At 44.6% G+C, this 16,016-nt stretch overlaps 1 protein-coding gene across 4 annotated transcripts; it reads left to right on the top strand.

The window, feature by feature from the left end:
• Positions 1-1,524: 1,524 nt before the first annotated feature.
• On the top strand, positions 1,525-15,631 carry LOC110507597 (coiled-coil domain-containing protein 9). Of its 4 annotated transcripts, none has more exons than XM_021587688.2 (16): positions 1,528-2,038; positions 2,343-2,403; positions 2,533-2,627; positions 2,994-3,098; positions 3,491-3,652; positions 4,810-5,199; positions 5,987-6,070; positions 6,192-6,359; positions 6,583-6,767; positions 7,762-7,820; positions 8,693-8,798; positions 8,890-9,001; positions 9,281-9,785; positions 9,968-10,123; positions 10,717-10,812; positions 13,986-15,631. In XM_021587688.2, exons 3-16 carry the CDS (start codon positions 2,625-2,627, stop codon positions 13,988-13,990), a joined length of 2,136 nt encoding a protein of 711 aa, XP_021443363.2. In that variant the 5' UTR covers positions 1,528-2,038; positions 2,343-2,403; positions 2,533-2,624; the 3' UTR covers positions 13,991-15,631. The 4 variants fall into 4 exon arrangements, with proteins under 4 accessions (XP_021443364.2, XP_021443363.2, XP_036820911.1 ...); XM_036965016.1 differs by having other exon boundaries at positions 2,331-2,403; XM_021587689.2 differs by lacking the exon at positions 10,717-10,812 and having other exon boundaries at positions 1,525-2,038.
• The last annotated feature ends 385 nt before the right edge of the window (positions 15,632-16,016 follow it).

Below are 16,016 nucleotides of genomic sequence, written 5' to 3'. Positions count from 1 at the left end.
GGTTCAGAACGGGTAGGGGAACTACAGACCCAGTGCTCTGCTTGGAAGCAGTGTTCAGGAAGGCTCAGGTGAACAAGGAGTTTGTTGTAGCTGTCTTTTTTGATGTGGAGAAGGCATATGATATGATGTGGAAGGAGGGGTTGATATTGATATATATCAGCATGATATTAGGGGGGTATACTTTGACTCTAGACTGATCTGGGCAGAACACATTGAGAGAGTGGTGGGACCGTGTATGTTGCATTGGTCCGATTTGCAATATACTATGGCAGTATAGCGTATGGTTCGGGAGCCCGCACCTCATTGGAAAGGCTAGTTGTCATACAGGGGCAAGGACTCAGAATACGTAGTGGGGCGTTTCGGACCTCCCCAGTTACTGCACTACAGGTGGAGATGGGGATTGGCCATTGCAGATTAGGAGACCGCCGCTGGCAATGAATTATTGGGTCAACCTACAGGGACATGGGGAGTCTTATCCTGGGAAAGGGATTTTACAGGCATGCTGGGAACATGAGCAAAGGCAGAACACAAGCTTTGGGTGGGTGGGTAATATCCAGGCGAAGGAGATGGGACCGTATGAAAGGGAGTTTAGTCCAACAGTAGCTATTCCTGTAAATCCACCATGGCTACTCCCGCCTCCAGTAGTTTATCTGGAAGTGTTGGATTGACTACAGGAAGATTAGGGAGGGTGTTGATCCATCTGGAGAGACTACAGGAAGATAGGGAGGGTGTTGATCCATCTGATTGGAGAGACTACAGAAAGATAGGGAGGGTGTTGATCCATCTGATTGGAGAGACTACAGGAAGATAGGTAGGGTGTTGATCCATCTGGAGAGACTACAGGAAGATAGGGGGGTGTTGATCCATCTGATAGGAGAGACTACAGAAAGATAGGGAGGGTGTTGATCCATCTGATTGGAGAGACTACAGAAAGATAGGGAGGGTGTTGATCCATCTGATTGGTTTAAGAGATGTCTAGATACAGTCTATCAGGATTTTGTGGCCGTTTACACAGATGGTTAAAAAGATCCAAGGACAGCACGTTAGCATTTGTAGTGATGGAATGGGGGTTGGCAGTCAGGAAATGTATTACAGATCATCTGGCTGTATACAGTATATAGCAGAGCTGATGGCTATACTGTTGGCCTTGCAGTGGGTGGAGGAAGTCAAGCCAGACAGAGTAGTTATTTGCTCTGATTCATGTGCAGTGTTGATGAGTCTCCAGTCCTTTAGCTCACGTAGCAGACAAGACCTGCTTTATGATGTACTACAAACCCATGGCAGGATTAGACAAATATCCAGATCAGATTTACTTGGTTCCCAGCCCATGTGGGGGTGAAGGGAAACTGACTAAACAAGCACTTAGTAGTGGGATGTTGATGTTGTAGTTATAATTAGCAAGGCAGAGGTAAACTCTGATATGGACAGTTATGGTGCAGAAATGGCAGGAGCAGTGGAATAGAGATACCAAGGGCAGGCATTTATTTTAAGTACAGAGGAAAGTCGGGAGGGGAGGACAAAAGGAAGGGACTGAAGAAAGGAAGACATTTTTTACAAGATTAAGGGTGGGACACAGCTGGTTGAATAAGACCTTAAATGTGATAGGAAAGCATCCAACAAGAAAGTGTGATTATTGCCAAGAAACAGAAACAGTGGAGCATGTACTGCTCCAGTGAGGGTGGCCAGTATCCGAGGGAAAGAGAGAGGCTGAGATCTAGTTTGAGGGAGAAGGGGATACAATAAATTAGTTTGAAGAGTATATTGAGTAGAACGTCATTAGATATATTCTGAAATATTTTGTTATTTTTTTAAGATCAACGGGGCTGCCAGGTAGGATTTAGTTTCCCCCTGTCACTAGCCCACACTCCAGTACAGTAGCCAGCGGTAATGCACCATAACGTTGGATGCCAACCGCTGATAAACCCCACCGAAGAAGAAGAAGACGAAGGAAATGAATATCGGGACACATTGTCGCGGAGCTGGAATTGATACATTGTATTGAGCACACTGTCTGTAACCACAACGCATTTTGATAAAGGTAATCTAGTTCGAATATATTGTGATACTTTGTAACTTTACCCCAACCTCGTAAACAATGTTGCATATTTTAATGCAGTTACTTCCAACAGGGGGCTACGACTCCTTACGGATAGCGTAGACATGGTCCGGTGTGGTGCGCTTCAAGTGTCTAAAGATAACTTTTAAAACCAATGTTATTTACTTATTTAATTTGTAAAGGTAGGCTAATGTGTAAGTCATTTGCTATAACGTGATTTGCGTGTCATACTAAACTACTTTCTAGGTTATGTGCTTACACTAATACCCTTAAGGCTTTCTCACAGAACGCAGCTGGACTCGTGAAGGAAGTTTGAATTAACTTAGGCTACAACACCTTCGCTTTAGGTAGGCTAATTAATTATCCATAGCCTGGCCAATTCCATGCTGGTACTCCGTTCATGCTGCAAATACGGCTTCACATTTGTGGATCTCTTTCTCCAGTGGTTATTGTGTAATGTGTGTACAACCTTCCAGGCTGAATTTCTCAAGACTATTTAAAAACCAACATCACCTGGAAGAAGCCGGATTTCAGTCCACCACCTGCGCATAAGGACAGGCTAGAGGCCATGGTGAGCTTCGGAAATGCAATTAAATATTATGTGTTGTAATTTTGCAGATCGACTGTAGTTTAGGCTGATATATTACTTTAGTCTTACTTCAGACATTGCCAAAAGCATACATACTAGCTTCTCTGAGAGTGTGATTATGCAAACCAAACCATAATGGGAATCAAGCGTGCTGATAGTTGGTTAACCGTGACATGCAATACTAAAGCAATTGTACACAAGAGGGTGTGTTAAATTACTTTTTTTACTTTTTTTTGCACGCTGTGCTGCAGTCATTGGTATGAGACGGAGCCGAGTACCGTAGATCAGTTTTGAACAACCCCGTTGTAGAATCTTATTCTAAATGCATGTACACCTTAAATTTCTCAGTCTACAGTGGTGGATCTCAAGACAAAGGAGGAGAAGGATGCAGAGCTTGACAGACGGATCGAGGCTCTGCGCAAGAAGAATGAAGCTCTGGTCCGGAGGTACCAGGTGAGCTCCCAAAGGACCCAATTTATAGTTCTGGTGTAGCAGCATCTGGGTGGCTCAGTTGGTAGAGCATGGCACTTGCAATGTCAGGACCGTGGGCCTGATTCCCCGTTGGGGCCACCCATACGAGTGTGTATGCATGTCCTATAAGTTGCTTTGGATAAAAGTGTCTGCTAAATAGTATAACCTATTGTATTATATTATTAGCTTATATCACACAGCTAAATTGCGTAGCCACGTTTTCAAATAGCTTCCTGACTGTCTGGATATTCAAATGATGGTCATCGGTCACTTTTCTGTTGACTCTCCCATAATGAATGCATGATTTATCAGGTTAGGGTGAGACACTGATGAGACTATCATCAGCCAACCTTTATTTTGTTATCTTTCTACAGGAAATAGAAGAGGACAAAAAGAAGGCGGAGCAGGAGGGTATTGCCGTGAAGACGCACCCACCCAGGAAGGGCCGCCCTCACGATGGCCCGCCAGAGGGAGACCAATGGAGGACAGAGAAAGAGAGCTTCACTGTCACCGTAGACCTCTCCAAACCTGCAGGGGTGAGATCAGGATGAGAGCTCTGTCTCAGCACATACTGTAGTACCAGGCTATATCAGACCAAGCTGACTAATGACCAAATCAGTCATGTTCATTAGGCACAAAAGTTAGATATGGACTAGTTACTACCTGAACTTGTCCAATAAGAACACACAATTTCCATTTGAAAACTATTTATTAAGTTTATGCCAACTGAACAAACATGATGTAAGAAGACCAAAAACATGAGTGTCCACACTTAAACACTTGGCCTCGAGATAACCTCCTGAGCTCTGAAACATGGCCTCTACCAGAACAAGTCTTATAGATGGGTGCCTGCAAAAGTCTATTTGCCCGCTCACATCCAATTTCCTGTCAGTCAAATCATACATTTCCCCCTGCTCTGGCAGCTTGATGAGATTAGGGATGCCTAATGGAGGACATTGACATGAGGTGGACCTGAGAGGGCCATATATCTTACCGCAGCTGGGTGAAGTTATGCTAGCTGAGTCTGGTACACCTGACACAGAACAGGGAAGTGATGACGTACACCATGAACAGAGATGTTTTGTAAATGCGTCATGTGTCTGCCCATATTCGGAAACCACTCATGGAAATCGTGTATCTGGTTCCAACTTTATAACCCTGCTTTGGCTTGATGATTATAAATCTATGTTCAGGTGGGTAAAAGTTATATAATTAAATTCTGCATAGGTGGAGGTGAATGCAAATCCCTGGCTATGGTTTTGTCCCAAATGGCACCCTATTCCCTTCATAGGCTCTGGTCAAAAGTAGTGCACTATGGGGGAATAGGGTGCCGTTTGGGTAGCGCCCTGTATTACTACCTTAAGAGGATGCTCTCAAGCCATTCCTGCTCTTGAAGGTAATTCCAGTACGTGCCACCTCCTATCAGACAGCATGTATTTTTAATCAGCCCCCGTGGAGAGACGGGCTGGAGTGCATTTTAATCAAAGCCTGTTGAGATCATGTCCGGTCCCAGATGGCCCCTACATCTGTGATCCACCCCACTCTTCACACAGTAAAGGTTACTCATTCAGACAAGAAGGGACTTGTTTAGGGTGCTGTGGTATTGCCCTAAATGTACGTATATATGCCATGGTTTTTCCGGTCTCTCAGTGGGATAAAGCGTACCTAATCAAAACGTATGTTCTCCCTGCAGGAGAAACGGGTGATCAATGACTGGAAACAAGGGCCACCGCGGGACTCTGAGGAGGGAGACGACCCCAGACCCCAAGGTGAAAGCCCCCCGCGGAGGGCTTTGCCCGGGCGGCTCAGCAGGGGTGGACAAAGACAGGGAGGATCACGGCAGGAGAGGAGAGAGCAACGCCCTGACAGATCCCTAGAAGACTCACGCCAGTCCCATGACAGACCACCAAGAGAGGGGAGACCACCAAGAGAGCAGAGACCACCAAGAGAGGACAGGGGTCCAAGCATGGAGGGGCCAGGAGAGGGCCCCGGCCGCAATGAACGTGCCCCACGTGGAGGAAGAAGAGGAAGAGGAGAAAGAGAAGGAGGAGGACCACCACACGGTAGTGACAGGAAGTCTAAGGTCTGAGCAAAACCATGTCAGCACTAACAAGCGAGGCAATGTTGCTGTAGATGTGCCAGGTTGAATAGTTTCAATAGCCTCCGAGGTTTTACCAGTGGTATAGTCTCCATAATGAAGGTTCAACCTTTTGGTTGTACAGCATATCTTTGTGATGATGATGTAGGTTACTTTGCAATGACATGAGTAACGGGGAAGATGAGTACATACTATAGTAATGGGAGAAAAATACCAGATTTAGCTAAAACATATGGGTGTGAAATGAAGAGAATTGGGATGGCGTATCACTTCTAGCTTTAAGCACCAACTGTCAGAGCAGCTCACAGATTACTGCACCTGTACATAGCCCACCTATAATTTAGCCCAAACAACTACCTCTTTCCCAACTGTATTTAATTTATTTATTTTGCTCCTTTGCACCCCATTATTTTTATTTCTACTTTGCACATTCTTCCATTGCAAAACTACCATTCCAGTGTCTTACTTGCTATATTGTATTTACCTTGCCACCATGGCCTTTTTTGCCTTTACCTCCCTTCTCACCTCATTTGCTCACATTGTATATAGACTTGTTTATACTGTATTATTGACTGTATGTTTGTTTTACTCCATGTGTAACTCTGTGTCGTTGTATCTGTTGAACTGCTTTGCTTTATCTTGGCCAGGTCGCAATTGTAAATGAGAACTTGTTCTCAACTTGCCTACCTGGTTAAATAAAGGTAAAATAAATAAATAAACTTCTCTCTTTATTCTTTCTAAAATAGTGTGCCTCTGTTGTGCCTCTCTGTAGGAGTGGGAGGAGAAAAGGAGGCAGAACATTGAGATGATGAACGAGGAGATGGAGAAGATTGCAGAGTATGAAAGAGGACAAAGGGTATGTACAGGATGCCATTTTGTAAAAATCCGATTACAATCGGATTAGTTGGTGACAGTTCAGCGTTGAAGACGTGAAATAGATGGAGTGTAAGGTTGCTGTCTTTGGAATCCTTCTGCAGCCTGCCGAGGGAGACAAGCACATCCGTAACTTCCTGGATGACCCGCGGCGCTCCGGCCCAGTCCCGGACATGGACCGCAAGGAGGGCAGCCGCCGACACGTTCGAAACTGGGGCGGCGTAGACTTTGACAACGTGAAGACGGGATCTGAGCTGGAGAAGGAGTGGACAGTGAGTGCTCTGTTCTGTTTTGTGGAAGGCATGATCGGTCAAATGTTCTGTATGGTTTGTCTTTTGGTTGAAACAATTCCTTTATTGAAAATTAGAACAAGGTTTGATTTATCGGTTTATCATGTCTTTCCTTTCTCTCGTCTGCATCGTTATTAATTCCCTTATCTCTTAAATCATGTTATCAATCGTGTTACTTTCCTTTCCCTTTCTCTCTCTCCAACAGAGTCGGAGACCAGGAGGCCCTAAGGGCTCCATGGATATGACCATGTCTATGACTGGCCGGGAGCGTGCCGAGTACCTCCGCTGGAAGAAGGAGCGTGAGGAGATTGACGAGGAGCGTCTGGCCAGGCACAGGAACGCCACGGGCCAGTGGAGACGGGAATGGGACTCCCAGAAGACTGACGGCTTGTGAGTGACTGACTGGAGGAGGACCACTGACACACTGATCACACCTCGCTCACAAATATCCTCGGAGACCGCCATGGCTTTATTCACAAAAATACCACAACAGCAGGCATTCAGTGAACCAAACCAGGCAGTGCCTACTGAATCCCCAAGATGACAAAACCGTTCCAAAATATGAATTTACCAGATGCCACACTTTATGTTTTAGATGTTGTGTTCAATTTACTAGAAGAAAAAGAAACGCACACCTATTTAGGCGAGGTGCTGGCTAGCGGAGTAGAAAACTTGAAAATAAAAGTGCCGCACACTCTAGGAGCTCAGATGCAAAAATGTAATTGCCAACGTTTCGACAGCCAAGCTGTCTTCATCAGGGTATTTACTGAACATCCTGAGAGGCGGCCAAGAAAGAGAACCACAAGAGAACATATCTAAATAATAGTGGATTAACATGAACCACATTCAACATCCTCTCTTTCGTTCGTTCTTTCGCTGGAAGAGCTTGGAGGCAGTGTGAGATTAGGAGGTTTATACAGGTGCATGTTGGGGAGGCTTGGCTGTGGGCAGGGTTTTGAGTTTATTTGTATTTTGACAGGGACCGTGCACATTTTAATCAACGTTTCAGTGCCGGGTTTTAGCCAGCTGGCTAATTTTCAAACTCAGTCCCTGGGCAGGTTATTAAAAACGATTTCAATAATAATAACAGATCAACAATGAGCTGTGAGCACATGTAGAGCAACACGTAGCAGACAGCGCAAATGTACAAAAAGCATAAAAGCAACAAACTGTTTCCACATCTCACAAGCTACAAACGGATAACATGGAAAGCGGCGATACACAGCTAGGGATTATGTTCACAAGTCGGATTGTCCTATAGCCATGTCTTTGTTTCTTGTGACTGTGCAATAGTCGTGGGGGTGGTGGCAGGGAGGGGTTGACAGGTCCTGTGGTGATGCAGTGTGACAGGGTGAGGAGGTCTGACCCTGTGGTGCTTTCACAGGTTCAAGGAGGACCCAGCTGTGGCTGTGGAGGGCATGCTGCCAGCCCAGGGATGCAGAGGCAAGTCACCCCCCCCCCCCCCCAGACTCTGATGACAAGGCGTTGTTGGTTACCACTGTTACAGACAAGGACGGCAGACTTTACTCAACTCTTTCTCCCTCTCTATCCCAAACAATCGCATTCACCCATTTACAGCAGTGCTTACACTCAAACAGATCTTCTGCTAAGTATCATAGTCACTACAAACCTTTCCATTAGACACAGCACACTCTCATTGATGCTTTGGGAAGGGGATACCTAGTCAGCTGCATTTAACCCCTCAGGTGGCTGACTTAATCGACACCACATTATCGGCGCCCGGGAAACAGTAGGTTAACTACCTTGCTCAGGGACAGAACGCCAGATTTTTACCATGTCACCTCTGGGATTCGGTCCAGCAACCTTCTGGTTTTTGGTCCAACTCTCCTACCCGCCAGGCTACCTGCCGTCCCTGGAGCAACACTCTAATTTTAATTGTGAATGGTGATGTTGTGGTTGCCCTGTGTATAGTGATGTGAGTGACATCACTCTGTGTGTGTCCTCCCCACAGCCAGGAGGCGTGGCTCCCGCCCACAGCCTCACGGCGGGGCCTCAGGTTAGCCAATGGCATGGGACTGAATTTGTGTGTGTTCAGTGTGTCTCACCAGAGCCCTATGGGTCCTGGTCAAAAGCCCTATGGGTCCTGGTCAAAAGCCTTATGGGTCCTGGTCAAAAGCCCTATGGGTCCTGGTCAAAAGTAGTTAACTATAAAGGGATTAAGATGCCTTAAGAGCAGCACTGCTGTGTCAGTACTGGGGCTGACATTCATTCGTTTTCAAGGTCTTTAATCCTGTTCTTCCACCCCAACCCCTCTAATTTGAACTGTCCTCCTCCCTCATCCTTCACTTCCACAGACGATGTGAAGGGGCCTCCCAAGGCGCCCACGTTCGGAGACTTCCTGGGGCAGGGTAGAGGACCCAGGGAGGGGGGGAAGGGACGAGGACCGAGACAGAGCTACAGGTACAGCTCCTCTTCTAAGGCTTTAGAACAACATCTGTGTTGTTTTCTGCTTTCGTTCCTCACCCTTCCAATGACCGGATCTCTTTGACAGCATGCACGATAACCGCTGGGAAAAGGAGGAGAAAGAGAAGGAAGACAAACCCAAGAAGGAGGAGAAGACTCAGAAGGAGGAACGGAAGCCCAAATCTCCCTCATCACAAAAGGTATGTCGTCTCCCACCACCATGCACTGGGATCTGTGTTTTGGCACATTATATATAATCTAATAAATGCCATTTAGCAGACACTTATCCAAACCGGTTTAGTCATGCTTGTATACATTTTACGTATGGTTGGCCCCGGGCAATGAATCCATCACCTTGGCGGTACAAGAACCATGCTCTACCAGCCAGACAGGACAATGTATACCAGTGTTGTTTTTGAACATGATCTCTTTCCATGAACCACGTTAACAGGTGACTTGCCTGCTTCTTTCCCTCTTAGATGGAGAAGAGTGGTGATGCAGATGAGGATGAGTGGGAGGATGCCAGCGACGAAGAGGACGAAGATGACGACTCCGAGGGAGACGATGAGGGGGAGGAGGAAGGGAAAGACGGGCAGTCCACAAAGGCACCTCGCCCAGAAACCACTGCATTGAAACCCGCCGCCACCTCACCCCTTCCCTCCACTCCCCCCTCCGCAACCAGTCCCAAAGAGAAGCGCACCCCAAGGCCCAAAGTCTACATCCCCTCCCCACAGGAGGCTCAGAACTCCCCCGATGGCCTCAAGCCCCTCAGTCCCTTTTCTCCCCTGGACGGCCACCAGCCGGTCAGAGACTGGGGGGAGGAGATGGAGATGCAGTCACCCCGGAGCAGTATGGGGGAAAGCCCCCCAAAACCCCCCAGCACTGATGAGGGCCCTGCCCAGGTTAAGGTCCAAGAAGACAGCCGCAACTCCAGCCCCAGCTCAACCCCCAGTCCCAACGAGAAGGAGAGGGACAAACGAACAGGTACAGATATTTATATACTGGTTTGACCGTTGTATTATATTGCAAGATCATACCATACATTTGGCATACTGTTGAATGTGCTTCTATTTTATATCAGGATAAACCAGCAAAGTTGATCATAGGTTTCTTCATCCACACTCATATCTCCCCCCTCCCTCTATCGTTCTTTATATAATTCTCAGTTGTGGTCACTGCTGCACCACCAGAGGAGACTCTGATCCAGGAAAAAACTCCTGTATCATCATTAGATCCTGTCTCTACCCCCACTGACCCCACAGAGAAAGAGGAGACCACAGCCATTCCACCAGCCCAGGAGACACCTTCTACCCCCACACAGGGTAACTATCACACTGCAAAGCAGCCGTTTTTTAAAATCTCAATATCAAATCATTTCTAGGTAACAATTAAGTACCTTACTGTGATTGTTTTCAATTAAAATGGCCAGCTTCTTAGCAAAGAGCAATTTCTCAAACAAGAATTTAGCTAGGACTGTCTGGCAGTGGTCTGAGTGGGGAGGGGAAAACTAGCTGTTATTAGTAGAAAGGTTTGGAACTTTCTTGTTGGTCTACTAACAAATTTAGCGCCTGGTGAAAAATCCTTCCTACCAAACCAGGCTGAAATTTCAGGCGACCTTTTCAAACAGCTCTTGCACGAAAAGGGCAGTATCGGCATTTTCAACATTTCACAGCATTATTCCAACCTTATAGTGTGGAAATGTGTATATATAACACAAGAATTTCATGTTTTTGACTGCACTGTGCCTTTAATACTAGAAGATCCTGTGAGGCTGAATTACACACAGAATAAAAATTCAGGCAAAGCAGTATTGTTGCTTATGGTCATCTGACGTTTTATTTTTATGACTACCTGAAGGTTGTGGTAAAAATAGAATGTCTGACTCATTCTTCCTTCCCTGAACCATCTGACCCAGATGAGGAGGCCCCTGCCGCCGCTCCTATCCTGGAGGCTGACCAGGGCCTGTCTGAGCCGGCCACAGCCCCAGACACCTCAGAGCAGCCATCTTCAGGTGTGGTTCACATCAATGACTTTGAGACTGGGTTTCTCTATGAAGTCTCTGACTCCCACCAAGCACTAACCACAAACCAACCTACTTCCCTCTCTTAGCCTCCTTTTTTATATATGTTTCTTAATTCGCCGCTCACTGCTCTCCTGTGTGTCCTCTCCAGCTGTCTGTCTAAAGTTGGCTGGCATGACCCCACAACCAACGTCTATTGGGCACGGTCAAGGCTTGTCTGTCGCTCACTGCATCACTCTGCATTTTCTGGCCAATGGGATCCCTCTCTTTCCTCAATCGTCTGAAACTCCTCCGCCTTGCCATTTCCTCCTGGGGAACTGAATGTACTAACCTCCGCCCTCTTCACGATGGCTACAACACCTCCCTGTGTGAACCCCTGCCGTTTTACCCCTTGAACACTTTCCTTTGGGTTCTCCTTCTCATTTCCTTGTTTTACGGGTTAATGCATTTACTATACATGCTGCCCACCCTGTCCCCAACCTCAAATTAGCAAAATCGCATATATTTTCTGTTTTTCATGGGTTTGTTAATCGCATGACTGACATATGGATGATTAGTGGCTTGAGAAGATTAAGAATCAAATTAGCTCTTCCATTAATTTCTCCTCGTCATGCTGTCTGCTTCTTAAATTGATGCCTGTTTGGCTAAGACTTATCACTAGGCCTGAAATGGAATGATGCAAATTGTGCTAACCAGAACCAGACACTCATTGGATGATAACAGAACATGTTTAAACGGCGCATTACTCATTTGAAACCACCAAACAAACATGTGTGTTTTATTGCCCTGTGTTTATGTATTTTGTCTCAATGTCATCAAAATGCATAATTTAGCCTTTCCCGTAGTCTCCACTTTGACAGGAAGGTTGAATAGCACCTCTCTGTAAAGCTCTTCAACGACAAACACAAACGATTCCCATGTTTCTCACTTATTTGCTACATCCATTTTTTGGATGTCTAAATTAATGATGTACAGTATACTCATTTGATTCTCGAAGAATATAACTCAAATGCCTCATGAACTTAGTTAAACTGTCGTACTGAACCCCAAATATAAGCTTGTTAAAACTATCCTCTTGATATCATGGCTGGTCAGTCTTTGCATCCATAGCTCTGTGTATGAATTTGAGTGGTTCCATTTCTCCAGGCCCCTCCCTTAGCTTTATTCCCAAACAGAAGCGGGGTGACCACTTTGTTATTGTTTCAATTAAGGATTCTAGCTTTAATGTCTTCAGAAACCATTTTATTGCTTTCTCATGAGCTTAGTTTTAAAAATATATATATATGGAATAGTACATTATAAAATGTGGCTAATTAGCACAGTGTAAAATGCACTCTAAATACTTTTTTTACGATGTGTAGGATAATGTGCATTCATTGCACTCCCTTTGTCTCTGAGGGCAGAGTGCTAAGAATTAGCACTGACATGCCTTTTTAGAAGGGGATCATTTATTTATGACTCAAGCTTTTTACATCAGTCGAGTTTGTCTGTAACAGCCCAGATGGTATATTTTTGGGATGCACAGAACAAATTATTGAACATTTCTGTGGTTGCAGTACAATGCACTGCACTTTGACAAGGCAGCTTAAATGCCCATTAAATTAACATTATGAAGGTGGGATTGTATGACTAGATTTTTGTAGATGTTTAGTCGTATACCACTAAATGTAGAATCCTTCCCCCAACCCTTATGAGTGTTCTGTTGTAGACTGATTGCTTCAACGTGGATTTATGTTTTTTTTTTTGTGTGTGAATTTGACCCCTTTTTCTCACCAATTTCGTGGTATCCAATTGATTTGTCTCATCGCTACAACTCCCGTATGGGCTCGGGAGAGACGAAGGTTGAAAGTCATGCGTCCTCCGATACACAACCCAACCAAGCCGCACTGCTTCTTAACACAGCGCGCATCCAACCCGGAAGCCAGCCGTTTCAATGTGTCGGAGGAAACACTGTGCACCTGGCAACCTTGGTTAGCGCGCACTGCGCCCTGCCCGCCACAGGAGTCGCTGGTGCGCGATGAGACAAGGACATCCCTACCGGCCAAGCCCTCCCTAACCCAGACGACGCTAGGCCAATTGTGCGTCTACCCACGGACCTCCCGGTCGCGGCCGGTTACGACAGAGCCTGGGCGCGAACCCACAGTCTCTGATGGCACAGCTGGCGCTGCAGTACAGCGCCCTTCACCACTGTGCCACCCAGGAGGCCCGGATTTATGTTTTTGTAGGTTATTGCACCTTTCTGACGCCATGACTTCACAAATGACGTGATTGACAGCTGTATCTCGGTATCATAACATGATACCGTTACGACTGTTTTTCTTATTGAAGCCCTGGCAGTGAAAACTTCCATAGTCTGTAGAAGGCTCTTTTGAGTAGATAAATGTTTCCTTGTTGTCTGGTCCTTGTCATCATTATTAGGCGTCTCCTTACTACCTGGTAAGTGTGTTTCTCTGGTGGTAATTACCACAGCTAATGGCTGGGGTGCATCCCAAACGGCGTCCTTTTCCCTTGATGGTGCAATACTCTTTATAGGGCTCTGGTCACAAGTAGCGCACTATAAAGGGAATAGGGTGCCATTTGGGACTCGACCGGTGTGTCTATGCTTTGGCTGAATGAAGACGCTCACTACACCAAATCCGATTAGTCTAGTGAGAGTGGAGATCGGTGAAGTACGGGAAGAAGAGGCACAATTAATGTTGAAAGGCTTTTATGAGGAAATTAGCTGCGGTCTGACCGACATGATGGTGTGGATGTAATGGAAACCCTTTTGAACTCTGAGCCTGATTGAATAAAACCGCCTCTCTTCAAGTTCTTTGATGTTTATGAGACTAATATTTGTCCATGAGAGGACTGTTACCCAATCCCACATTGAATAGGCAATCAAATTATAATTTCAAAAAAGGCCTATTTGGCTGAGGACACATACTGTCAATGGTGAGTAGCTTGGGTTACGTTCATTTAAGCATATTCCATATATCGTAGTACTATAATATCATGTATGAGCATAATATAAATGTTTGGACAACCATTGGTACTTATTTTTCTTGCTGAGAGCTAACAACAGTCTGAGGCCATACCATGCTGTCCCATGCATGTGGTGCTGTGTTGGAGACAGAGGGCAGATTAATCCAGTTTAACCCCCCCTCTCTGTTCTCTATCAACAGGCTGAGATCTGCTCTAGAAAACTGACTTTTCAGTACTAGCGGTTCACAGATGAGGGGAGAAAAGAATGACAAGAGGAAAGATAACTGGGCCTCGCGCACCATGACTGGAGCAGCCATCACAGACAACCTGGAGGGATGTGGTCGGGCAGCAGGCCTCCAAACCGCTCCCTCTCCTTAACAATCAGACCACGTAAGTTCTGTTCTGTGTGACTAGAAGCAGCACCTTGCATAGAACAGTGATACACACTGCCGTTCATTTGAGCCACGATGGTAAATGGCTTGGGTTTTATAGCAGCCAATCAGGATGTAACTGTGACGTCAAGTCAACAAAGCCCTGACTTGTTTTTACCTTTTTTTTAATTTTTAATTTTTGTGTTATTGGTTTGTGTATGATTAACAAATCAAACTATTACATTTCGCAAAGACTGAAAAATATTAAATTCTCTTACCTCAATTTTTCAACCTTTAGCATTTTTTTAAACCACCTCTTTTGGAAGGTCAAAGAGACTTGGCCCCTTCAACATAGCTAAACTGGTAGTGTCCCAAATGTCATGATCTCTATATAGTGCACTTCTTTTGAGTCCTATGGGCCATGGTCAAAAGTAGTGCACTATAAAGGCGATAGGGTGCCATTTGCAACGCAAACCCTCTTTGTGAAGTGTGCATGGATAAGGATTGGCTTAAAATGTAATACTTTTCAGTTGTATTTTGTCATGAAACTGATAATGTGAACAAATATAAGCCATGGCATTGAAAAATGTACATTCGGTCTCCTGATAATGTAACAAAGTTGGTTTACATTTCGGACCCCAAGAGGAGAATAGTTAAATGTTATTTGTTTATTTTTAAGTGGGGTACACTGTACTTAAATACAGGCATCATGTGATCCTGGCAATTATGTTTGTTGATAACCATGACAATCCAAAGCTTTCCTTTAAGTTCTTATTTGCAATAGATCGCTAGTGGTGTTTCTAGTTTTAATCAAGGGGCATCAGAACATGTAGCTCAACAGACCAAGATTTTGGTTAGATTTGTAATATTGTTGGCTTTTTTAGCCTACGCTTAGTCATGAACTCAAACTCTGGCTCACCTATAATGAACAGGAGCACAGATATTGAGCTATGCTTTAATTTTATTTCTCAAAGTAATGAGGTGAGATGAGAAGTCAAGAACCCAAGAAAATGCAGTATGTAGCCTATAGTATTTTGAGAGCAACAAAACATTCCAATGTTTTGTGTGGGGGGAAAAGGCATCTATTTTTGTCATTTGCATTAGTATATCCTCATTTTCCGTTTCTGATGACTTAGTGATTGTATTATAAGCATCGAATTTACCTGCAATTTCTTCGTTTGAATATAAAACTGTGTTATTTGGGTTTGTTTTTGGAATGTAACTGGCCTATCTAAACTAGCTTGAACCGAAATCGAATTTATTTTTTTCTGTTCATCAGTTGATAAACATGATTTTTTTTTTTATTCCAAGATATTGACACTTCAATCAAGAAGGAGATTACAATTGATAGATTTTTGATTTGTCAGGAAACTCATTGTTTCATATGCAACTGTCAAATTTTCAACATGAAATGTATTGTTTAATTTTGCGTCTTAGTTTTCATATCAAATAAATGTATGGTGTTCCGGTCTCAATTATGTTTCTCGTGATTTACAATAAGTGCAACCTCAAACAGCAGACTGATATGTTTTACGTCTCTTGTGCCTATTTGTAGGGATTATGGTGTTTTTGCCAGTCGCACAAAGTGAATGGAGTGTCCAAGCTTTAGTTTGATTTTGCTCGAGAGAATATTTTTTGGTGATGCTTTTATAGCTATTTCACCTCACCATCCACGAGACCAGAATTATTAAATAAATATAACTAGATTTTTAAAATTCATTTTTTAGATCAACCCTCATGGACGTAATTTTGATAGACGTCTGTGCGTTAATCATAGGGACATGCACCGACCATATTTCTGGGACGTAGGCTAACTGTTAAACTATAATCTAATCTATGTGCTTTTACAGTATTTGACCC

The sequence above is a fragment of the Oncorhynchus mykiss genome, chromosome 27 (genome assembly GCF_013265735.2).
Source record: "Oncorhynchus mykiss isolate Arlee chromosome 27, USDA_OmykA_1.1, whole genome shotgun sequence".
Lineage (NCBI taxonomy): Eukaryota > Metazoa > Chordata > Actinopteri > Salmoniformes > Salmonidae > Oncorhynchus > Oncorhynchus mykiss.
This window is presented reverse-complemented; position numbering and strand designations above follow the sequence as displayed.